The 26,509-nt window shown below is 40.6% G+C and overlaps 1 protein-coding gene across 1 annotated transcript in view; it reads left to right on the top strand.

Annotated features, from left to right (window-relative positions):
* Positions 1-25,902, top strand: part of GUCA1C (guanylate cyclase activator 1C) — a 37,937-nt gene extending 12,035 nt beyond the window's left edge. The window contains exons 2-4 of the mRNA XM_086626980.1: positions 19,737-19,886; positions 22,623-22,710; positions 25,772-25,902. Of these exons, the coding sequence (XP_086483106.1) occupies positions 19,737-19,886; positions 22,623-22,710; positions 25,772-25,902 (369 nt within the window). The remainder of the gene's footprint in view (positions 1-19,736; positions 19,887-22,622; positions 22,711-25,771) is intronic.
* Positions 25,903-26,509: the final 607 nt, after the last annotated feature.

The raw sequence follows: 26,509 nt of genomic DNA, 5'->3' as shown, positions 1-26,509 counted from the left end.
CAGGGCGTGATGGCTGAAGAAGAAAATTCAGGATTTTTGTCAGACTGTGCATACCAAAGGTTTGTCTGCTTATTTCCTTTCACCTCCCTTGTCCTTGCCCCCACTGCTCCACCAGGCACTCACCTGCAGATGAGGTGTCTGCACGAGATGTGTCCCTGCTCTCCCTCAGTCACTGGGATGACACAGCAGCTCTAGGGCTCAGACGTGGTCTCTGAGGGAAATGCAACACACCAACCACCCAGTTTGCTGTATGTGCTTTGCCTACTGAACCAGTTTTGGCTAAACTGAGGGTAATGTCTGTATCTTCCTATTTAATCTTCAAAAGTTCATGGGCACTTGAGGATTGGTTCAAGCTTTCTTACTCGTGTGCCACGTTTGGAAGTATATGATGTTAAACCTAATGATGTCCTGTGGAGAGAGCTGTAGCATAGCCTGTTAAGAGCATGGGAGCCCTTCTCAAAAATTGACTTGATCCTGTAAGATATTAATTGCTCTCAGGCTTAAGTTGGGCTGGAGGGAGGTTGCTGTTTTTCACAAGGCACTCAGCACCTCACAGGACTGTGCTTTTTTACTCCACCATGTGATTATAATTGAAAAGGATAAGTGAGTGGGAGTGTCTTGTTCCTACATCTCCAACATCCTGTAGTTTTACACCGGTATTTATAGTTCCAAATTTGTCCATGCTACAGTAATGCTCCTGAGCCGCTCATCTCCTTGTATAGAAGCTAATCAGTACAGAAGTATTACTGATACCTAACCCCTTCTCTGACCTTACAAAGGAAGAAGGAATTCAGCTCCTGAAAGCTGTAAAATAAAAAGCAGGACTACAGCACTGACCAACAGCAAGGAAACTTGCATTTAATTCACTTATCAGACCAAGCTGATTCTTGTTAAAGAAGTTACTGTAAAAGATTCCTCTTCCACTCAGGTTCTGTCACGAGGCTGCTGACCAAAACTGTGTGTTTGGTCTGGGGACTCATGGTGAGAGAGAGGAACCAGGGTGCAACTGCATGCAAATACAAGATACCACACAGCATGTTCATGATAAGAAGTGCCTCAAGGAGGAGTCCAAAGGGCTCTGTCTTTAGAAAGGCTTAATCCACCTACAATGGAGAGAATGTAATAACGGGCATGTCTGTTTGTACTCTCAACCTTTTCCTTCCTTATTTACAGCGTAAATTGTAGCTATTCCTTACAGTCAATCCAGGATTAGACTTTTACGTGTTGATAATGGTTTGCATACAATTCAAAGTCAAGCACTTTGAGGATCTCCTCATTTTTCTTTTTCTAATACGCATGTTTGTAGGCAGTGGGAGAGTCTAGATTTTCATTAACTATAATTTGAGCGTGACTCCCTACTTCTACTTTAGCCATGTTCTGAAATCCCATCTGGTTTAGAACTGGGCATTAAAGGTAATCTCACATGAGTACAGATAGTCACTAAATAAAAATAGAAACTTACGCTGTAAGAGGTTTACCGTGGCCATTTAAATGCAGTATTTGTATGAGTTCTGGTCATGAGCAAGACTCTGAACCTCAGGGATATAAATGTGAATAGGAAAAAAGAGACACTTTCTGCGTAGTAACATGGGCGCCAAAGAATCATTACCAGGTGATGGCCCTATCCCAGAGATGCACCATTATTACAGCAAATTTATGAGAGAATGCCCATCTGGGCAACTTAGTCTGCATGAATTCAAGCACCTCCTGGGTCTGCAAGGGCTGGATCCACAGGGAGATATATACATTAAACGAGTGTTCGATATCTTTGACCTGAACCAGGTAAACTTTCTTTTCTTTATTTCTTTAATCTCATACTGTTGCTTTGTTTGTGAGTTGTAGCCTGCAGGCTCTTCTTTGTGCTCTGCTCACAAAACTGCTGCTGTGGACAGGATTGCCCTTATGGTGCACTAGAGGTGAAGAAGTGGGACTGTGCTTTGAGGGCTTCGAGTAGGACTGTTGTTAGTACTTTCCAGGGGCACTTAAAAAATGTCAAGAAACAATTCTGAAAATGAGACATAATTTGCAGTTCACTGGTTATTCTTCCATCCTTTGCTTGTCCTGCATGTGTATGTAAGCATATGAAAAGATTGGTATGCTCAAAAACGAAGTTAATATGTTTTTACAGCAATGTTAGGCAGAGAGGAAAATATGGTCTTCACTTAACCAATGATGAAGGGCAGCGTAGATAAAGAGATTTGTCCAGAAAACTGTATTGAACCTGTGTCAGAGAGGAAAATGTAACTCGGATGAGATCATAGAGTGCCAAAATCACAAGACCAAACAGACTGCCAAATGAAGAGGTGAAGCAGCTTCTCCAGGCTAGATTTCTCATTTGCCAACCCTGCTACTGCAATAACTGCTTGTGATTGTAATCAGCTCTCCATAATGTAGCTGGCTGCCAGACAGACAATATGCATTTTCCTTAGGTGTGCAGACGAGGCCAAAGCCATGGCCACCTGGTACTTGTGTGTAGCATCTTCCACTGGGTGTAGAAGACCTGGTGGTTGTGGAGGGAGAGGGCAAAAGATATCAGAGAATCTAACAACTGACAGACTGGCACACAACTGTGGGTTGTTTTCTAGGTCTATCTCGAGCGCTGCCTCATGATTGTAAGGTCCTGGAACTGTCTACCTTGAGCTCTCCACTAATTGCAATGTTGGAGTGTCTCAGAATTCTGGTTGTCAGCACATGGTCTGCAGAATTGTGAGACCTTCAGATTCTGGATTAATGTAAAAGTGGGGAGAGCGGAATAAAAGCAGGTTCAGGAAGAGCATTTGCTCACCTTTAGTTGCTGTGGCAGTGGCCACACACACTTAAAACAAAATGGGAAGCCCCTTCTAATTGTTGCTTCTCTGACTGGCGTTTCAGAGTTGTGTCACCCGGCTCTGCAGGCCGTCATCACTCTCATACATAAAGCCGTCAAGTTGCCAGATAGCAAACCAACTTTTACCATAAGAAGCAGAGGGTAGATGCTTGGGGGGGACTCAATACATGTGTTTTAAACATAGAGGGACAGTATGTATAATGTAGAGGACAAAGAGGCAGGAGGAGCTGCACCAAGATTGTCAGATGGAGAACATGTTATCTTTTCAGCATGGCTTTCAGGATCACCATCCTGAAAGATCTCACCTGCTTCATCTGTGTGACCGAGCTTCCTCTTTTACCAAGGACTTTTTTGCTGCATCTTTTTGAACTGTACCTTATCATTGTCTTCATCCTCATCTTCCTCAGATGAACCAAGATCTAGCAAGGCTAAAGGATGGGAAAACAGGGTAATGGCCAGGAATTCAGTCTCACAGAAAAATTGCTTCATCACCTACCATATTGCTAACCATCCCACCTTTCACAAACACATCCTTGGGGGACAGCAGGGTATGGCTGTATAGCCAACACGAGAGAAAACATTTCACCCTACTGTCTTCTCCAATGTCTATTTTATAATGCTCAGTCACAGATACCAGACCAATGAGGGATAACCTGCTTGATTACAGCAAATTGGGTGGTTGGGAACAGAATTCCCTCCATCAGAGAGGGCTGTGCATGTCCAGCACCAGCACCTCACTATCTGCAAACAGGGACTGGGCCACTCAAGTTGAGCAAATCTATGCATTTGTCAGCCTTCACGGCTAAGGTCTTTTTCAAACTATCACATGCACAGCCATTGACACAAATTATGATCCTTGAACGCCTCTTGGAGAGTATTAGCACAGCACCTCTTCCAGCTCCTATAGATATCCTTTTTTTTCCTCAAGTGTTTCATACCTGGGTTTGCTGAAAGTTTCAGCTCTCTGTGTAAGGTGGAGTTGAGCTGTGGTTACAGGAAGGAGATCCCAACCTGTAGATTACCTTCCAAGCTAAAAGAAAAATGAGGAATAAAAAAACCCAGAAAAAACAAAGTAAAAGAATGGGTATTAAACAATACAGCACCTGGGAATCAAGCTACAGTGCAGCAAAGCTCAGAAATCTATGCTGATCACTAGCCCGTGAGCATTTGTAGAGAGAGGTATGTCAGTTATTGAGCGGATCAAGCCTGTTAGGGAAGGATGCAAGGCAAACAACACTAAAACTGGCATGTTTGAGACCAGCAGAGATTTTTAGTCTGAATAAAAATCGAAAGGAACAATTTAAGATGTAATATTTATGTCCTGAGCTCATGACAATCTTTCAGAGCTTTACAGATTTGTTGTATTCTAAACTCTACTCAGTATAATGATTGCATTTCTGTTACTGTACAGCCTCAATTATTTTGTTTCTTTTTCTAACATTGTTAACAGCACTGTCTTTTTATAAGTTTAATTCTATTTTCTTCTTTTATTACCAAAACTAATGACCACTATTTTTAAGCTGTACTTTCAGAAAAAACAAACATCAGTCAAACACTTTTCAAGTACATGGCTAACATGCTTTTTATGTGGTTAATCTGGGAATAAAGTGGCAACAGACCAGCCTCTCGGGGCAGGAGAAAGGAACGTTGTATGCTATTGATGAGGTAAAATAAGAGGGTCTCCTTATTCCATACGCTCACTTTTTGTCCTATACCCTTTCTACAGCTTTTTCTCCTCCCCAGGGTTTTTGGCAGAAATGTAGGCTTTGATCTTGAAAAGTGCTTTTAGTTAAGTACAGATGTGTGAAGAGTGGTCAGTGGATGGCTGACTTGGAGTATCACACTGTGGGCTCTGAAATGGCAGCTATGATTGTGCAAATAAGTGGTCATTATCCTTCCATGACGTTATGTAGAACATTTAGGCACCGTGCAATATTAAACAGATTATAACCTTTCATCCAAGCCACAGAAGTTAATGGATGCAAGTGGTTGCACACACACAAATTCAGAAATAATTTGGTCATTTGAGTTTTTGCTTACATTGAGTTTCCTTCAGTACTATAGCAACTTCTCAGATTTGTAGACCAAAATTGTATTTCCTTTGCTATTGTATTCTTGTCTAGTTGTTGCTTTCTAATAAAGGGGCTATGATGCCAGTGAGTGGTGAAGTATACAAAACTTCTTGGTAGAAATTATTTCCTTTCTCTTAATAGTACCCTTTAGACAGAAATGCTGTTTAGCTAGACAGCTAGCAAACTTGAACCTTCTCTCATGCTTCCCCCAGCTGACTTTTATAGGTATATGACCTGATTTTTTCCTTATCTAACTTTTTGTGGCCAGACAATACCATGGTTTAATAGTGGGGCTTTTACAGTTTAAAATTGTTATGACTTATATTGATGCTCTTTATATAAAATCGTATAGTCTGGGGACTAGTTAACAGCTGACCTAAATCTAAAGAAACTCATTCTGGAAAATTTAAAGTCATTTAGTAAGGTCTTCTACTCTCTAGAATATATTTTTCTCACATAGACTTCCGTTTTCTTACAAATAGGAATCTTCTCAGAAAGGTGTGCTAAAGTGTTAGGCCTGAGATTAATCTACAATTCCAAATATAGCAGCCTAATACTTCTTGAGTTAATTTGGGGTCATCCATGCTTGGAGGTATTGTATCCTAGAAAAAGATGATAAAACTCTCTTAAAAGGTACATAGACTTGCTCTTCTGTGTTTCGTGTATGCCCAGTTTAAAACCTCCAGCAGGTAAGGTGTGGAATATTAACCTCACAGGATGCCAGTGGGACTTGGCAGGGGGGTGGTGGTGATGGTAAATACAGTTGTGAGTTGCATTTCATGTCCTGTTAGCCTTGTTGCTTCCAGCTGAATTTTGTTCCAGAAATCCTTCTCCTACTTAGGATTTCCATTTAAAAAAAAAACAAACAAACTTGCCAGTAAACTGCAAACAGTTAAAAAGGAATTACAGCAGCGTGGTAGTTTTTTTTGACCATTTGTGATAGATTGAAAGCCTAGTCAAAGCTTGTTTCACTCAAGTCATCCATACAAATACCAACAGGACTTCAGCTGCAAGCCAAACTTTATCATTCCCTGGCTTTCTTCAGGTTGGAGAAATAGAGTAGTTCAGCTCCCCACTCATGGAAATGACTACGGTCAATGGAGGTGCAACAGGGAGGGGTACATCTTCACAGCACAATTCAATGTCACGTAGAGATTGAGGTTACCTGTGGTCTTGGCTGCAGGCAGACCATGTACGGTCCGGGTATGGCACTAACTTGCTGTGCCAAAGAGGCAGTGCTACCGTGGCCGTATGGCTTCTTGGACTTGGTTATCTTGCATGTTTATATGTGGTAGAGCATAGCACTATACAGGTATTCACGCCTCTGGCTCAAGAGAGTGCATCCGTTCAATGTGTAAAAGCTGTTTCCTGTCAGTGCCTGTTTCTACTGGAGTTTAGTGACATAGGCTACGTCCTAAAAGCTTTTTTCTCAGGAACGAGCTAAGATCACCTCCAGACCCTACTGGACTCAGGGGGTACGTTAGTCACTAGGGATGAGGACAAGGCTGAGGTCCTTAATGCCTTCTTTGCCTCAGTCTTTAATAATAAGGTCAGTAGTTCCCAGGTGAGCTGGCCTTCGGTGTCTGAGTGCAGGGAGGGAGAGCAAATCGAAGCTCCTGTAATCCAAGAGGAACGGGTCAAGGATCTGCTCCTTCGGCTGGATGCCCACAAGTCTATGGGGCCTGATGGTATCCACCCGAGAGTCCTGAGAGAGCTGGCGGATGTCATTGCCAAACCCCTGTCCATTATCTTAGGGCAGTCTTGGCTCACTGGGGAAGTTCCGCTGGACTGGAGGCTGGCGGACGTTACCCCCATTTACAAAAAAGGGCGGAAGGAGGATCCGGGGAACTACAGGCCTGTCAGTCTGACCTTGGTGACGGGCAAAGTCACGGAACAGGTTATCTTGAGTGCTATTAATGAGCACATACAGGTTAACCGGGTGATCAGGCCCAGTCAACATGGGTTTATGAAAGGCAGGTCTTGCCAATCAAACCTGATCACCTTCTATGACGGGGTGACCCGCCTGGTTGACGAGGGAAGGGCTGTGGATGTAGTTTTCCTTGATCTCAGTAAAGCCTTTGATACAGTCTCTCATAATGTTCTGGTTGAGAAACTGATAACTGCTGGCCTGGATAGGCACACCCTCCTTTGGGTTAAAAACTGGCTGGGAAGTGATCCTGCCCCTGTACTCGGCACTGGTGAGGCCGCACCTGGAATATTGTGTCCAGTTTTGGGCCCCTCGCTTTAAGAGAGATATTGAGCTCCTGGAGCAAGTCCAAAGAAGGGCGACTAAACTGGTCAAGGGGCTGGAAAATAAAACTTATGAGGAGCGGCTGAGGGATTTGGGGCTGTTTAGCCTGGAGAAGAGGAGGCTGAGGGGAGACCTGATTACAGCCTACAAATACTTGAGAAGGGATGGTGGGGAGGTGGGGGAAGGGCTCTTTACATTAGTGTTGGGTGATAGAACAAGAGGAAATGGGTATAAGCTTAGTCAGGGGAGATTCAGGTTGGATGTTAGGAAGTATTTCTTCTCTGAAAGGGTTGTCAGCCACTGGAATAGGCTGCTCAGGGAGGTGGTTGAGTCCCCATCCCTGGATGTGTTTAAGAATAGGGTGGATGATCTACTTGAGGATATGGTTTAATGGGGATTAGGGATGGTTGGACTCGATGATCTCTAAGGTCTTTTCCAACCTAGAAATCTATGAAATCTATGAAATCTATGAAATAAACGCTAACCATTGGTGGTGTGTCTCTTGCGCAGACACCAGCTGTTTCATAATTAAATGACCTTACACATCAAGTATGCAGACGTCTTTAATTTTTCCATGTTTCTTAAAAACAAGGGTTCTATATCAACATTTTTCACCCCTTCCTTGTCCTCTCTGGGATGCTTTGCTAATAATTAAACAAACAAGCAAATAAATAAATTAATATGCTAGTGAAGTTTGAAAGTTGCCCTTCATTACTCTTAGCTCCAGTGAAAAATAAAGGTGCTGAACATTTGGAACTGTAATTGGAAAGTTACCTTTCCTTGAGATTATCATGAGGAGTGCAGGAGGTAGCATTTAAGCAAACGTTTTCTTCATGACTCATACATTAATACTCGTATGCATTATTTATACAATGGCATTGGCAGTGTAATGAACTGCGGGTTTATCTTTTGCCACAGCTTTCCAACGAAAGCCTTCAAAAATAATGTTTTTATTAAAATACAAGTGCAACAGAGTTTGTTTTTTAAAAGATTCCCTTTATTAGGTCATTTTAGGGAAAAATGATCTCAGTGTTCCTCACTCTTAAGCTATTTGTAATACAAAAATGAAAAAGCTGCAACCACATACAAGTGAGCTGAATTTCTCCTGCTTTTTTTATTCTCTCTGCATCTCAGTCCACGCATAACTGTCACACAGTCCTAGTTCATGCAGCCTACTGATGAATTATAGAGAGGAAACAGTTTATCTAAAATACTTCAGTAGTTGCCAAGTATGCTGATGTATATTTGGTTTTCTGTGAGAATATGTATCATATTTCAGAGAGATTATAACCTTCAAAATGAGGTTACACCAACGTTAGAGGAGAGAGCATATCTAGAAAAATAATGTCTGGTGTATCCATAATATATTGGAAGTGTTAGTTGCTCTTAAGCAGAACTAAGGAAACATTCTATAGTCAGCATTGCTACTATTTAATGCTTATTCTAAAAAATCTTCTTTCTTTAAATCAGAAACACAGATCATTGTCATCCCCTTCCCCTGGCTTGCAGATAGGAATTGCCACCACTAAAAATAAAAATTGAACACTGTAAGGATTGATTGATTGATTGATTTATTGGATTCTTATGACCTGGGAAGGATAAAATTTGCATAGCTATTTAATATGTGAAGCAATGTACCGAAAATGAGATGCTGCTATGGTAGTTCTCTTATCACTTACTTTGGCATTAATTGAAACTAGCTACAGGAATAAGTGTCTGTTGCTTTGTAAGAAAATCGGATTTTAAAAGGTAGGATATGCTGAGAAGAGTAAAGAAGATTAATAGGTATGTGGCACTGAAGGAAAATTATGCAAGTTCAAGGATTTTCCGTTAACGTTTTATAAAGCATTGCATAGTCCTCAGCAGGGAATAGTATTTTCTGCTACACTTCTTATGCAGAGATAAAGTTGGTAGATGCAGAAAAATGGACACTCCACAGCAAAGAGTTTAAGAAATCTTTAGATGAGGAGACACCAACTGATGTCAATATTTAGTCATTTTTCTAGTTCGTGCTTTTTTCATTTAAAATTTAAAGTAGTTCTGTGATAAATTAGAGTTCATCTGACATCATTATGCAGATTGGAACTACAAAAAAGATTTTAAAAGGAATCTGTTTTAAAATCTAAAGAAGAAAGTTAAAACAGGCTGTTTTATGTAGAACAGATAATAAGAAATGCAAAAATGTGTTACTTCAATAGAACCTTGTTGTGAGTCGAAATGACTCCATATCAATGTAAACTAAATTTCAAGCTACATTTTTTTTTCCTGAAGAAGAGTTTCCTTTCACTTCTTGTACTTTGCTGACAAGTGTTGGGAGGCAGACCACCATTCCTTTTTTCCTCCTTCTAGCTCCTTCCCCACTGTCCTGCTGTGTCTTTATAGTTCCAATTTTCAGGAAGACTTTTCATCATCTGATTCCACATTCTGGCTCTAAATAGATGTTATCCTCTCTGGTTATAGAGGCATGAATGGGATTAGCCAAGTATATCTTCTCACATATTGTAGTAGAGGAAATGTGAATCATTTGGCCATGGAATTCTCTACGAAAGTGGTGGTTGCACCTCATATTCCAAGAAAAGCATGCAAATGTTCACAGAAAGATGTAATATTTTTCAGAGATGTTTTGATGATTAATGTAACTCATTCTTCATTTGACTTTCAGTTGTTTTCTCCCTCCACTTTTTCCCTCTTCTTGAGAATCATGAGAGACAGAGGAATATTATTTTCATTGATATGAGGCAATTCATTGGTAAAGATTCTACTGAAGACATTATTTTGTTAAAGGTTGACATGGCCCAACTATGCAATGGTCACCTAGCACTATGCGATAGCTGCCTTCCATGTTCTTAATGAAGACATGAAGAGCTCTTAAAAGATGAAATAAATGGCTGCTAACTAACAATATTTCAAACACTACCTGAGCTCTTAAAAGATGAAATAAATGGCTGCTAACTAACAATATTTCAAACACTACCTGGAACCTAAATATTAACTGTTTCCACCTCTCGTGGAATTAATTATAATGGCTCAGGACATCTTTACTAAGTCTCCTTTGCTAGAAAATTTGATCTTCAGTTGGTCTTCCTTTCTCAGATTGTCTTGCTCTGGTGTGTCCTTAGGACCAGGAATAGTTGCTGTGATATGAATTGTCAGGCTGCCTAAGGAACTGCCTAGACTGTTCGCTGCATCTTTATGTGTTTGTAAGCATTACCAAAGTTGACACAATAGAATTGGGTGCAATGGTTAATAGTTATCCAAAGCAGAGTGAGAGAGGATGATAATTGTAGAAATACTGTCCCAAACCTTCCTGAACAACTTTCCTCGTTTGTATCCCAAGTCTTCAAATAGTTGTGAAAACATAAGTTCAGACGCACGCGTAGTTTTAGGGGTGTCTTCAGGCTGAAATGACTCTCTGGACAATACACTTTTCTTAGCTTACTCTAACCGGCCAGCTTAACCAAGGCAGTAAGGCAGCAGCAGTAACATCTGCATTATACACTACACTACACAGCCAAGAGCCGTATAAGCTAGTATTGTGGTTGGCAAGACATGCTACATTTTATGCTATTCCTTTTCCATGATTCTTGTGGATAACACTACCACTTTGCCCAGAGAATTCTAACTCTTGGTTTTTCTGGTTTTGAATCCTTTTTCACTTTCACAATCACCTCTAATTAGTCTCCACAACAAGAAATAATTAGAAAACTTTTTTTTTTTTTCACGACGGTCAAGACTATCACATTGTAGAGTCAGGAATAAAAGTCTGTGTGTCAAAAAATTAATCAGCTTCTAAACCAAGGGCTAGAAGAAAATACGAATCAAGATGCCTCTTGTCCAGAAAGAATTCTTCTGGCAGAAGAAGAAAAAAAAATAACCTACGTACACCTCTGCCTGAAATATTCAGGCTTTTTGGAGTTGACGCGTATATGTACAAATCCTTTCCCCACAATTCTTGGGAAATGTTGCTTCAGACACAATTCAACAAAAGCAACAAAAACAACAAAGCCAAACCGTTTGCTTCTCCTTAATCTAGAGTAACGTTGCATAAAATTGTATCGAATGTAAAGTAACTAGCCTGACTACGGTAAAGGAAGAGGAGGTTAAATTATGCTCTCCTGTGTTCAAGGCAGTGTGCTTATATCATTTTTGTCAGCATACTTAAGTGCCTTTGAAAGGTACTCTACCAATATAAAAAATTCTATCAAATAGAAGCCAAGTTCTACAAATATTTCACCTGGTTCGTGAAATGCTACTCTATTTATAGGCCATCTTAAACAATGTCTTTGTTCTACTTCTTAACTACCTCCAAAATTTTTTTACATCAAATTTTATGCTTTGATTCCAAAAAGGAATCTATTACTTTGTAAGGACTTCTCACAATTATTGGTGCAATTTCACAATCTTAATTTTGTTTTCTAGTGGTTTGGCACAGGACTTACTGCTGTGATAGTACTAACTTAAGCTATAATAATGCATCATTACCAGCTAAAAGCCTACATTAACATTATCATTAAAATCATCACTTGCTTAATGTCAGTACAGTCGAATTCTTGACTATAGGATTTGATGGTACGAGTTATGATCTAAAAGTTTTAGACCAGAGGTAATTCCTCAGAAGTGGCACAGCACCATCAAGCGTGGAAGGCTGATTCTTTACATGGGATATCAAAATGAGGTCTGTCTCAGTTTTCTACTATAGCATTGTAGAATTCATTGACTTTTCTTCACATTTCAGAAGGGGTAATCTGAATGTCCAAGAAATTTGCTCTTTAAAAACAAAATTGCAAAATATTAATGTAGGTAAGTGCTATTAAGTAATACTCCAGTTGAATTTTCCTTGCATCGCAGTCCTGATGTTTAGCTGGATTGGATTAAGCTATGGGACAGGGCAGCAGTGTCCCCACCTCACTGAATAGCCCCTTCCTTGCCATTTGTGCACAGCGCGTCCAGGCTCGCTGCGTTTGCAGTAGAGATTTCCAGCACTTGGGCAGTAGGTCCACCACACTGTAGAGCATGCTCAGATCCAAGACACGGTTTGTGCATGGTGCAAGGCCAGATGTGCCACATCCACCAACATTTTGGCAGCTGGCTATCAGGAGTCCCCTTTCACACCAGGACCCAGCACCTGAGAGCCGCAGGGTAAAACAGCCCAGCCCATAGGTTCTGTATGAAGCTGTAATGCCAACTATGTTGCACAAGAGACCTAGAAAAAATGAACCACTGTATTGGATACAGAGAAATCAGTGGCAAAATTACTGACAATAAAAATTAAGCACTTAGAGGTTTGATCAAGTGATTCTTTGGCTTAATGCTTTTTCCTTGTTTTTTTTTCTGTAATGGGGATTAAATTTGTATCACATACATTTTTACTGAATGTCCCACGGAAACAAATCATAGATATGGCAAGACTCAGTGTGAGTCAGTATAGAAAGGGAGGAATATGGAAGAATGATGAAGTTCAATCTTATTTAAAAATAATCTTCATTGTCTACGCAGTCTCCCATTTGGTTATGCTACCCGAGTTCCTACATCCCCTGTTTTTAAAACAGAAGAAAGGGTTTAGAGTTTTTTCCTCTGCAGTTACTCAGTGACCAATATTACACATCAAACTGAAGCAATGACACTTTTCTAACAACATACGTAGAGTTTCTTTGAAAATTCCATTTACGTGTAAACAAATCAGCACGCACCCTGCAGCTTTCACTGAGCTCAAAAAGCGCTTGGAGCATATTGCTACCATGACTAGCTACCACTGTAATTTTGTAATGTTACATGAATAGGCAATGAAGATTAACTTTGTACAATTAATCATAATTACTTTTAAATACTACTTGTTAAATGATGATGTAGATAAAGGAGAAAGTAATTTTAATGAGAAACAGTTCAAGAATCTGCTTCTTTTATTTAAAGAAATTTTAAGTAAAAGTGCAACTGTCTTTTTTTTCTATTTATTTCCTTGTTAGTTATGAACAGAGTAGTTAGAGGCTACTCTAGGTATACATTTTCTTCTTTTTCCTCTTTATCATTTAAGTGTTGGTTTGGAACATCCAAAACTATGCAATCATGATTCACACATTTGTTGGTGACAATGATGTTGGTGAACCATGCTTTGGAAAGAATAATTGCAGAAAAATTGCAGCAGAAATTGGATAATCTGTTTTAACTAACTTGGCCACAAACTCATGTAGTGACGATACATTGGTAACTGCTTTCTTGTGGCAAAACATGATTTATAATCTATAATTTTTTACAGAAATAAAAAATGCCTACTAGGTAAAGAAGGTAAAGAGTATTAACTTTGCTTTCCTGGGGTCCTTTACCTGATAATACTGAGTAATTTAGGGAATGATAGTATATGTGTTTAACTTTTGGGAGCGTTCTTGCATACATCCCTTGAGATATTGATTCTTAAAAACATCATCTAGGAGCAGCTGGAATAATCTGCCAAATAGAGCTTCTTTGCCACTAGAAGATGTGTATGTCTTCGAAGTTCTTTTCCGGGAGGTTCCTCCTGCTACATTCTTGGGTTTGGCAAACAAGCAGAATTTGCTGGAATAGTCAGCAAGAGATTTGCTGGAAAATGCATTATGTGGTCATGGCTGCATTTTTTAGTTTTCTCTCTCTTGCTTACTGCTTTGTTTTAAGTTGGGAAAGATGCTCCTAAAAGCACAAGCAGATGCTCAAAATTAGGGGTGCAGAAAGCTGAACCCCATCATCCAGGAGATGGTAGTCTCTGGTAATCTTGAAGGAAAATTGTGAGTGATGGCAGACAGTTGGGGGGTAGTTGTTAATTTTAAAGAAATAAAATTGTTTGTCATCTTGACATTTTGGATTTCACCAGATTTTACCAGGGTAGCCTGCAAGCCTGAGAGCCAGGACACACAGCTGGCTCTGCGTTTCCAACTCCTCTAACACAAAGATCCTGGTATTTTCTAAGTCCCCAGATCTCACAGGTCCTCTTTGTCTGGGCAAAGCAGAACCTTGTGTAACAGTCCGGTCAATACGGCCTCATCTCTTTATATAACAGTGAGCATGCAACTATCACAAAACCACTTAATGATCCACAGCTCCTAATTCCCTGCTTTGTTCTTCATCCTTATCTAATAGTCTTTGCTTGCCAAGAGTCCCCCCCACCACGCCCCCACCCTCATGAGAAATGCCAGCTTTGTTTACTTAGGAAACTGGTGACTCTGACCATAGCCTGTGGGGGATCTAGAGCTCCCTCCGAGCCCCAAACTCCAATCTCAGACCTTAGGGACGTGTCAAAGTAATGGAGTCACAAGTAGCTCCGTACTTCTCCAATAATGCCTGTGCAACCTCAGAGGAACAGCTGAAAATCTTCAGAAACAAAAAGAAAGCAAGGAAATGAGGGGAGATGAAATGGAGGGAAATGAATACTCCTTTAGGTTTCTGAAGGCAGAGAAAGCAGTGCTATATTTGAAATGGGAGCTAGAGAGAAAGAAAGAAGGCCACAGGATTAGCTATAAATTTCACAGTTATTCTGAGCTGTTGTAATCTGTTGTTTGATCTGTGCCTCCTCCTTCTGCCTTACGAGGTTTAAGTAGTATTCTGAAAGACAGGGGGCGGGAGGGAAGGTGGCTTAATGTCCTAAGCCCTAGGTTTGAAATACCTGGACCGTCTATATTTGCACACTTGTTAATCCCGATAAAGCCTGTTGAGCTCTTCTCCCGGTGCCAGGCTGAGTTTAGAGATTGGTCAGGAGCAAATTTGAAAACAAGACACAGCTGACTGCGTACAGGCTCTTGGTAGAGTCCTCAGTGCTCCGAGCAAGACGATGAGTCCACTCACCGTAGGGTTTTGTGGGGACAGAAATGTGCCCATGCGTAGCCGTGGTGTGCCGTGGTAGATAGCTGGCTCGCTGTCCCACTGGCACTGCATCAACTCGGTTGGGAAATGACGTTTGGGCAAGGGCTAAGCAGCCAAAACGCCGAGTTCCCATCACTCTGGCCGAACCTCAAGTTACCGCACCGCGTGTTCACAGCTGACAAGTCAATTATTTTTAATCTGTATTCAAATAGTTGGAAGCCGTGAGAGTTTTTTAAGGACCTGTGAAGATTAGCAACGCTATTCTGGGAACCGAAGGATAATGCCCTCCTACGGCTCCGGGGCTGGGGTATTAATTGCTGTTGTGTAACGCTGCGGTCCCTCGCTGCCGGCTTCGCCCTCATGGGCCATACGTCTCTCTCCTCACCAAACAAAAGTGAGCAGCCTCCAGCAACTGCACAGAGGCTGGCATTCCGAAGAAAAACATCTCATCTAAAGATGAAATTAAACTGCTTTCTCTTCAGGAGATCCAGTAACTAAGGGACATCTGAAATGGGGCGGGGCAGTCAGGGCCGGTGGTGCCCTCAGGGCCATGAGGATGAGTTTTATACCATCAGCAAGTTCTCCTTCCAGTTTTGGAGCCTTCTTTTGTTTCTGTTTTCTGAATCAAACTGTTCTGAGTGGCTTAAAACATTGCTCATCAGTGAAAGCAGAACAAGTTACAAAAACGCAGCATCAAAGGGCGCAAACACACGCACAGCAACATGTCCTTAAGCTTCCAGTTCATCTGGTGAAGCCATTAAGAGACTAAAAAGAGAGTATATATTTTTTGAAGTATACTATGCTAAGCAGAAAGTCCAGAAGGCTTGGGGGCATGTAAAAGAAGTTCTGAACTCTTTTTTTGGTGTCTCTCCAGCCCACTCCTCCAAACCACATTAGGAGATTTCTGCCCCCCACTATTTTACACCGTATGCAGAGGGGGTACCCTGTGCACGTACCCCCGCTGGCTCTGCACATATGGGCAGGGAAGGCAGCAGGATTTCACCCTCCTTCCAGATGCCCGCGGTGTCCCTGTCTAATCATGCTGCAGCCGAGGAAGGTATGGCCAGCGCCACACAAACATGGAAAACAAGCCTTCACACAGAAGAAATGCATCCATCATCTAAATCTGTCCCATACCCTAAGCTGCCAAATAAGCAGGTTTCACCAGCATTAATTCCATTTCATAAAAATATCAGAAATTTGCCTTTTGGAATAACAGAGTAAAGCACCAGAAGTAAATTATTTATGTCTTTCACCACTGGTAATCAGCTCTGCTTATTATGTTGTTGGGGTTTTTCTCCACTTATTTTATTATTGTTTATTTTATTATTTTTACGATAGCCCTTTTTTTTTGTGAATTATTCACTTCCTAATATGAGCAACAGATACTTTCCTGTGTGCACTGCACGGAGTGAAGTTTTACAGAGCTGTGAGCCATGTAAGGACCTACCTAGATACTTGTATTGTGGACGGTTATACAGCAGCAGATGGGTAAATCAGCACAGCAGTATTCTTTTAATAACATCATAACACATTTATTGTATTATTTATTGTACTCACAGAAACCACAGGATGATCTTCATAGGTTACTGTTATGATTTTTTTTATTATTTAATGTACTATTCTGAGGCTTTTGGATGCCACTGTAAAAAGCACACTATTTCTCTTCATCTGAAAAAGCTCTGTATATATATGTAACAAGATCACTATAGCCTTCTGCGTCACACAAATGTTTTCTTTTCTACCTACAATGTGTATTTTTTGGGGTAGAAAGGAAAAACAGTACAATTCTCATCAATGCTTTTGTGCAATGTTTCTGGTTCCACATCATTTAGATAAACATGTCTGCCTTCTCGGTATTTCTGTTCCTGGTCCACTGGCTGCTGAGGTCAACATGTCACCAGTAGTCTTTGCATGTCTACAGAATGCAAAGACCAGATACAGGCTGGGGCTTTCCTGGCAGCTACAATTTTTCTCAGGTGTTTTTCAGAGGTGGGAATTTCTTGACCTGAGCCTCCGGTGCCTTCCCGCTTGGGGCAAATGATGCATCATAGAATCACAGAATCATAGAATCCTAAAATGGTTAGGGTTGGAAGGGACCTCAAAGATCATCTAGTTCCAACCCCCCTGCCATGGGCAGGGAAATCCTCCACTACACCAGGTTGCCCAAAGCCTCATCCAACCTGGCCTTGAACACCTCCAGGGATGGGGCATCCACAACTTCTCTGGGCAACCTGTTCCAGTACCTCACCACCCTCAATGTAAAGAATTTCTTTCTTATATCTAACCTAAATCTGCCCTCTTTTAGTTTAAATCCATTGCCCCTTGTCCTATCACTACACGCCCTTGTCAAAAGTCCCTCTCCAGCTTTCCTGTAGGCCCCCTTTAGGTACTGGAAAGCTGCTATAAGATCACCCCAGAGTCTTCTCTTCTCCAGGCTGAACAGTCCCAACTCTCTCAGCCTGTCTTCATATGAGAGGTGCTCCAGCCCTCGGATCATCTTCGTGGCCCTCCTCTGGACTCGTTCCAGTAGCTCCATGTCCTTCTTGTGTTGGGGACTCCAGAGCTGAACACAGTATTCCAGGTGGGGTCTCACGAGAGCTGAGTAGAGGGGCAGAATCACTTCCCTCAACCTGCTGGCCACGCTTCTTTTGATACAGCCCAGGATACGGTTGGCTTTCTGGGCTGCCAGCGCACATTGCCGGCTCATGTTGAGCTTCTCATCCACCAGCACTCCCAAGTCCTTTTCCTCAGGGCTGCTCTCAATCCATTCTCCGCCCAGCCTGTACTTGTGCTTGGGATTGCCCCGACCCACGTGCAGGACCTTGCACTTGGCCTTGTTGAACTTCATGAGGTTCTCACAGATCAGATCAGAATTACATACCTGAACACATTAAGCTGATTATTATGTTTTCCAAACTTCTGATATTTTGTCAGAGCAACAACAGTGACACCAAGACGTAGGAAGAAAACAAAATTCTGTTTTCCAAACTCCAAAGTGAAATGTAAGGGAGAAAGAAGAAAATTAATCTCATCAGGGACATCCAGCAAGCCTAAAATTAATCCGTAGTTTCAACAAGTAGTATGAAATGCAATAAAAAACCAGCAATGTGAAATGCATCTAACCACATTCTTAATAGATCTGTCAAATCAGATGATGGAAATGTAATCAGCAAAATAAACGCTGCCCTCCAGTAAAATACTTGATGAGATCCTTTTTGAAATAATACTTGCAAAACTGAAATTCAAGCTGGTGTGCCAAAAAGAAGCATAAAGTTTGTGCTATGTGATGTGACATTTTTTTGGTAAAGCATCTGCTTTTAATACTGGGCCTAATCTGGTTTGAAAACTACATGCACTTACTGCCAAATTTCATTTCATCCCGAACAGTGGCTGAATGGTGTCTTTGCCTTTGCTGGGTTTGCTGTGATTGCAGTTAGAGTAAATCACACACAGTAAAGCAACCACCGCAGAACCTGCACCAAGAGCCTGTGAAGCAACGGTCAGTCAGCGCAAGTGATGCACACACCATTTCTGCACCCACCATTTCTGCATGTACATTGAATCCAGTGTGTTTGAAACATTGGATTTACCTCTTAGGTGCCACTGCCAAACAGCCTTGCACAGAAACCAAAACAGGCACAACAAGTCTGGCAATGAGTCACACCACACCTTTCCAGGACTTCTTTTCCTTTAGTCTAATCTCAAGGGCAGATTGATGCCTGCTGGTTGCAAAACCTCAACTGGCAAGACGTCTGTTGATGTATGACAATAAAAGTAAGTAACATGCTAAACCTACCAGATACTCATCCAACCTTCTCTTCTCAATCACAGGCCATCTGAAACTGATAGTCTTTCCAAGGTTTTCCAAGCAATTGGACTCTGACCAATGTAAAGATCAGAAGATTAAATTTACCAGCTGTTAATTCTTTCTATATGCACATGAGAAACAGTTGGAGCAAGTACTCTCCAAATTCAGCAACTGTTTCTTCCATCCTCACCACATTTTTACAGAAACAGAGGAACTGTCACAGCGGCTTAGACCACCCGACCACGGAGGCCTGTCCTTGACAGGTTTCCATCACTAGGAAGTGGAAAATACAGAATTAAATCAATCTGAAATGCTCTTTCCCTACAAATATCCCCCAATCCTCACTATTTAGAAACAAATTATGACTTGAAGGCTTTATATCCCATGCAAAATGTATTAGTCAGAGAGACCTGATGTTATTATGGAAAAACCACAGTGTCTGGAGTTCATCCTAGGTCATTGTTTACCATGTACAGCACTTACTACATGATCTCTCAGATGAATAACACCTGGAGCAGCTCTGTTGCACTGGAAATCATCCGTAGTTCTGCAGTATCCATATGAACATAAGCAACTCCGTTGTAGACATCTCATTTGAACCAAACCAGATATCCCAGACTTCTCTTTTTCACATGTGGAAGTCTACCACAAAACTGCTTCTCTTCTCAAAAAACGTCAATTACAATTGTTGAGAACAGATTTTCCCCCCCACTCCTACTGCCCCCAGTTTTCAAAGGAGAACAAACTTGTCTGTGCTAACGCCCCTTCCTGTCGTGCTTCCAGTTAAGCGCATCCTTTTGGAACCCCACAGGAGATTTCTATGTGAAGGTGCTTTACAAATCAGTGTGGATTATAGCAAATTCGATGACCTGTTTCCGTGAAATTGCCAGAATGAACAGAAAAACGGTGTTGTTAAATGGGTGTTTTTTTTTCCTCTCTCTCTCTTAGGATGGATTTATAGACTTCTTGGAGTTCATAGCTGCAATAAATTTGGTTATACGAGGGAAAATTGACCAAAAATTGAAATGGTATTTTAAGCTATACGACGCTGATGGAAACGGATGTATTGACAAAAAAGAACTATTAAGCATATTCACGGTAAGCAAGTGATGACCAATAGCAAGAGCATTTGACAGAGTGCATTGCTCCTGAAACAGTGATTTCATCATGTGTTGTGAATGGATTGTCTGTACTTCACCTAATGTTTTACAGTTGTAAAACCAGAATCGCTCTGTCTAGTGACACTCCTGCCACTAGTTTCTTGCTTGTTGAAGTAAACGTATATAAGTAGTATTTTACTTTAAACCATAGTTCTACTGATATAATGCTCTACCGAAAGTAAAAAACTACAGAAACTGTAGAGACATTATCATGATAAACAATACTATAAGGCAGGGCAGAACTGAAGCAGCATAACGAATAAAGCAGCTGGTTACAAGTGTTTGAGCCAGTCTATTGTGGAAAACTGACTTCTCAAACTGAACTTGCTGCAAGAAACAATATAGATGTCATCAAAATATTCCATTTTAATTTTTCGAAAGGCTTTTAGATTTGTTTACTACAAATGCCATTACTCCTATTTTAAAATTAAATTGGGGAAATTTATTATTAAATCATGCACTGACATTTGGATACGAATATTGTGGAAAATTTTGCAGAAGGTGGATCCATTTCAAACTCATAAAACCAAAGCAGTGTAATTATTTCTTTCAAATGATTTCTGTATTTTTCAGCTTACTTTAGTGAAATTATATTTTGCACTTGAGTAGCTGCTTTAATCCAAAAGGTATTATAGGGTTCCTTGCAAATATGAATGACTTAATATTGCTCCCTAAATGTACAGGACTTGTTACAGATCAAGGTTTTGCTGGAGGGAGCATAAAATCTAAATAGGGATTTAATGTCATAATAAACAAGGAACATACTTTGCCTGGATTTTGTATTACTGCTGGTGCCTGGCTAGTCACTGTTAGAGACTTTCAAGAGCTGCTGACCAAATTAGAAGGAACTGGAGCCAGATGGAGCTACAGGGTCAAACAAATAAAGTTGAAGCATCACTTTCTAAAGAGCAGCTTTCTAAAGGTAGAAGGAGAGGCTGCATCTCCCAGATTTCTCATCATTTAAGACTAATGACATCTTTCTTTTGCAGATAGTCTCCATCATTTTTCACCCAGAGTCAATGAGGCGAGTGAGTTTTGTCTTGGGCCTTATCCAAAAAAAGAATTAAAATCCTTTTAATGTAAAATAGATTTCTTTTTCAACTTACCAGTTTAAACCCCTGTGTGTTTTCTTCTCTTTTGGAATATGAGAACTTTAACTTAAACCAAGTCATTTGACCTAGGCTAGATTAAAATCAGTGGGCTCTAAACAAAAATAAAAATACAGGTTTACAGCCATTAAGGGCCCTGCTTATACTAAGCATCAGTAAACAAGGGCTTGTCCAAAAAGATATGTCATCTCTGAGACATTGGTTTAAATTACATCATCTGCCCCTACAGCTATGCAAACTTTGGATCAGCAGATCATTATAAACCATCAAAATTCCTTCCAGACAACCATGCACTCTCTCAGTGCCTTTTAAGAGCCCAGTTATTTCATTTTATTATTTAAGGTGATTCTGTGGTAGTCAGTGATTCAAGTGCTTCAGGAACCACTGCTTTACTCTTAGCACTACAACAAATTTAACCATGGCAGGCTTATAACCTTCTTCTGAGAACTGCACCAGGGTCAGACATATAAAACACCAAAACTATCCAAAGTATCAGTTGGTAATATAAGCAAATTTATGTACCTGTTTTTTGTAAAATTCTTGCTATCTTTTTGGACTCGTTTGTGCAAAGTAAGATAAAGACAGTGACGGTAAAGAATTCCACATCAGTGCTGAACAAGTTTAACTTTCATTTTATTTAAATATAATGAGTTCTAAAAGAGTATCAGGAATACTGAAGGAAACAACTGGCACATACAGTGAATTATCTTATGCAACAGAGTTCATCTCAAGATAGTTCAGGTGTAGAAAGACTAATTCTATAGTGTGCCTATTATAGAATATATATGCATGTGTGTTTATACATATATATGTATGCATTTTCCCAGTCACTTACTAATTGTGGTATTGAGTTTGAGTCCAACTCTGTAAACATAGGCTTGCTGCTTCTGAACCACTGGCTATTAAAATGTAGTCTCTTACTTTATTAACCCAAATGATCACCATAATGTAAAAATTACTATCCCAATGAATGGGATACAATTCTGCAAAAATATCCATATATACCTTTACTCCAAATATTGGGCCCTTTTGCCACAGAAAAAGTAGAGAGGAGACTTCCAGTCCTCTTAATTTCTTTGGAGGACAAGTAAATTCTGCCAACTTCCAGGATTGCTGGTCTGACTTTATTTGTGATTACTAAGTTAAACATGTCTTAACAGAAAAATGACTTAGGCTTTCTCCTCATGTGCTTTCAGCTGTGAAAAATAATACTATCTTTAAATCACACAGACCGTAGGGCGCTCTCCAAAGACACAGAACTCTCTCGGGCCAGATAAAAATGCTGGTGTGGAATCTAAAGTGTATTGCAGAGCAGAGGTGCCACGTGGTTTCAGAAGACCTTCAGAGATATGTAAATCAGTCTGTAATCTTCAGGCTGTGTTATGTTAATTAAATTTCCAATCCTCATTACCGAAGATTTACTTGAAATAGCTATTTATTTAGCGATTTTTGAAAGGGTTGGTGAACTGAAGAGCTGCATCACAATTACTGCAGTTGGCACTGTATTGTTGTCACAACTTGATGGAAAAAAAGTCTGAAAGAACTTTCTGCACTTCTCCCTTCAGGCTATCCAGGCTATTAATGGCCACACCAACATGTCTGCTGAAGAGTTCACAAACATGATATTTCAGAAGATTGATGTGAACAACGATGGTAAGAATCTACGTTATCTTGGCACTGGCAGGGATTTTCCCCGTAAGGAAGTAGGGGATCAAGAGGGGAGTCGAACACACTACTGAAGAACTGACTGTTCTACATGAACTGAAAGCCCAAATCTGCTTTTCTTTACCCATATTACTTCAGCTTTACAGTGACGTGTAAATCAACTGACTCTTATTAAGCTGGCATGGGAATTACATGCAGTAGGGGCTAAAACATGGGGGTCTGGCACTGTTCATCCAAAATGCCAGTGCTCTGGTTACACAGCAAAACGAAAGTGTGATCAAGGTATTTTTATAGTATCTTTGTCTTGGCTTAATCTGTCTAAAATGGATAAGAAAACCAATTAAGATGCATGGTTGCACAGGCTCTAGCATGTTCTAAAGACTGGACAGCATACTGGATGTCCCTTGAAGACACATGCTGAGACACATGCTACTGTTTTTTCTCAAGATAGCTAGATTAAACCAACTGGACTCAAGTTTGGAAGCTAAAACTCTAATTCACTGCTTCAGAGTTGTTTCTAATAGAAAACCTGTAACATGAATGTCTTCCCTCATACTTATAATCATGAAGATCCTCCTTCCACTGGCAATTACGTTTTACAACAATTACTGCAATTGTTAAAAAATTAGGAATATTAGGAAAACATTGCAGAGCAAAATCAGATCCCAGACAGCAATTTTGGGCATTTTTTTGTTCATTTTTCTGGTCTTATTTGATGTGTTAAGGTCAGTTTAAAAAAAGCTGTTTGTCATATATAACCAGAGAATAAACAGTGATCTTGTGATGCATGCAAAAACCCGTACAGGACTTTCCCTCACCTGCTTGGCCCATCTTTTGGGTGAAGGCAAATTACCAAATGACTCCTGATGACATACAGTCATATTCTAGAATCTAACCCAAATTCTATGGTTATTCGTGCTTTGCCCCCTGCTTTGACCGTATGTTTACTGCAAGTAATAACTGTATCTGAGCTAGACCACCAGCTGAAAAAAATAACTTTTGTGCCTTACATTTTAGCAATGAAATGCCAGAACATGAATTATTCAGAATTATCTTCATTATACTCCCATTTTAAACTGCTTTCCATAGTTAGTTATTTTTAAATAGCTGCAAAGCAGCAGGACTAGCTCCACCTGAGGAATAGGACAAATTTTACCAAGTTTAGCTTAAACTATGCTACCTCCTTGTAGCTTCTTACTGAAGAAAAGGGCAAACTGACAAATAAGTTGCAATGTCCTTCCTCACATTAAGGTACAAGAAATAATCCCATGGTTGTAGGGAGCCATTCTTAAAACAAATCTCCTGACGGCTTTGCAATTTATTTTCATTAGCTCAAGGAAACCTAAGACCGGTCACGCTCGCAGTGCATCTGCACATGCCAGTGTAACCCCATCTCACTGGCAACTGCAGTGGTTTTTGTATGCTTGCACATTGGTATTGGTACTTTGAAATATATAGCCTGAGATCAAGATGAGGGAATTCAAAACCAGTTGACCTGCACAGGCAGGAACATGATGCAGCGTGTCCATCTGATGAGTCCAGGAACCCCATCCAACCAAAGACCTCGGTCAAATGCAATACAGAGGGAAGGAGATGAGAATTAAGAAGAGGACCTGGGACAGGAGGAGAGATTAGGGAAAGTGAGTGGATGAGTGGCAAAGCAGAAGGATGCAGACAAGCGTACAGAGACGACAAGTTCTGTCTCTGTCCCCGGGATGATCATATAAGGGCCCTGGGGTTGATGGGGAAGCCATGAACATCCTCAGGGCACTGCACACCAGCCCCTGGACAGGGTCTTACTCCTTTCACTGAAGCCTAAGAGCTAGCACTTCTGTCAAACGATGTCTTTCTACTTTAATAGTGTGTACATGAGCCTGCTCACCAGTGCGGTGAGGACCTATACGACTAAAGAGGAAGCAGCCTTTACTGCCCAGGGGTAGAAAGTGGTTTTCACATTTTTCAAATGCTGATCATTTTCGTTTTTCAACATGAGATGCAGTTTCCAAGGCTTCCATGAACAAAAAACAAACTCCAGGGAGTGCTTAAATCCGAAAATAGCCAAAAGCCATCTAGCTAAGCATTCACCAGAAGTGCACACAACTTGTATTGCAGCTCCCCTGCACCCTGGGGCTCTAAGGCATCCAGCTACCTTCCTCTTTGCCTGCCCTGTTGTCATGTCTTATTTCAGTGAGAAATCATTCATTGTTGTGATTTTAACAAGAAACTTTAAACCGTTCTCAGAGTAAAAAAATCAAGCTCTTCCTATTAAACTAAGTTCTGTTCCCCCTTTCATAGAAAAAAATATTACTGGAATAACTTCTAACCAGACAATTGTGTCCACTCCTGTGTACCATGGTAGCAGACACATGCCTAGGACGGGCCTGTGCCATTGCTGACAGGGAAGAGAGCAGGAAAAGAGGAATAATGTTAAACAATATTTCTGCTCCTCAATAAAAGAGGTTTTACAGCTGTCATGCAACTTCCAAGGTATTGCCTGATTTTGACGTGAGCCCAAAAATTCACACTCTGAATGACCATTTCATTTGCTTGGAAGAATTTATCCAATCAAACCACTTAACGGATTTTTTTTCTTTTACTACATCTTATCATGGCTCTAAATAATCCTAGTAGTCAACAAGGAGTATGCCTGGTAATCCTCAGCAAATCACACCCTAATTCTCTGTCAAAACCAGCTAAAAGATAAATTCCAGTTAGCCCAGTGAGAACAGCTAAATTCACCCTTGATACAGACTTCGTTAGTGCCCTTTTTCACACATTTCTGTCACCATAGATGCTAAGCAGTCATAGTTGTTTTAGACTTCAGTGAAAGCTGTATTTGAACTGTTTTAACAGAAAAAAAAAAAAAAGTCTGAGTTCTAGGGTCTGATGCACAGTGGGAAAACATTAGCAAGTACTCTTCCTGCATTTGCCTGTCAGCAGAGAATGGGAATCCTCCTGAGGGATTCGATCTGGCATGAACGGCCTTCTGTTGGGTTGAGAGTGATTGCTGGGTTTCTTGGTTCCTAAGGAGTATCTGACTTCCTTTTAGGGGAACTGACTTTAGAAGAGTTTATCAGCGGTGTGGAAAGAGATGAGGACCTAATGGAATTGATTACAAAAAGTTTTGACCTTTCCAACGTACTCAAAGTCATACAGAGCGGCAGAAGAAACAGCGTCTGAAGGATTCAGTGATGGATGTGGCATCTGTGTCATCATTTCAAGGAAGATAATATTTGATACGTTCAGAGAGCTTGATGTTGTCAAAGCCTGCCCAGGCAATACCGAGCAGCCTACTCCAAGAGTAACAATTTCCACCCTTGACTCCATATCTCTCCTTTCCTTTTCTTTATTCTTTCCCTCGCTAATGACTGCGGCAGCCACAGAACACAAACCTTTGCCCACATATAACAGAAAAAGCTATTTGATGCAGTACAAATAACTTATTTGGTCTCTACGAACACCATTCAGAGTCATCAATAAAACAATGAAAATATTGCAAAATGCAACCTTTCTAGAAGACATGGAGTCAATACATTTTTTCTTTTAAGTATGGGCTCTTTAACCTACTATCTAAAGTGTGGACATAAACTTCTACGTAGGACTGGGTTCTATCCAGATCAATTAAGAATGAAGCCTGGTTTTCATTAACTTAAAATTTTGTCTAATAGATACTCAAAATTGGGAGTAGGTTCTCTGGAAAACAGCTCAGTCAGCTTAATATTCCTGAGTTGTGCATCCTCATTAACAAGCTGTCTACCACTTGATGTTATTACATCTGTAAATTAAA

Source organism: Tauraco erythrolophus, chromosome 1, assembly GCF_009769465.1.
Source record: "Tauraco erythrolophus isolate bTauEry1 chromosome 1, bTauEry1.pri, whole genome shotgun sequence".
NCBI classification, from domain to species: Eukaryota; Metazoa; Chordata; class Aves; order Musophagiformes; family Musophagidae; genus Tauraco; species Tauraco erythrolophus.
This window is presented reverse-complemented; position numbering and strand designations above follow the sequence as displayed.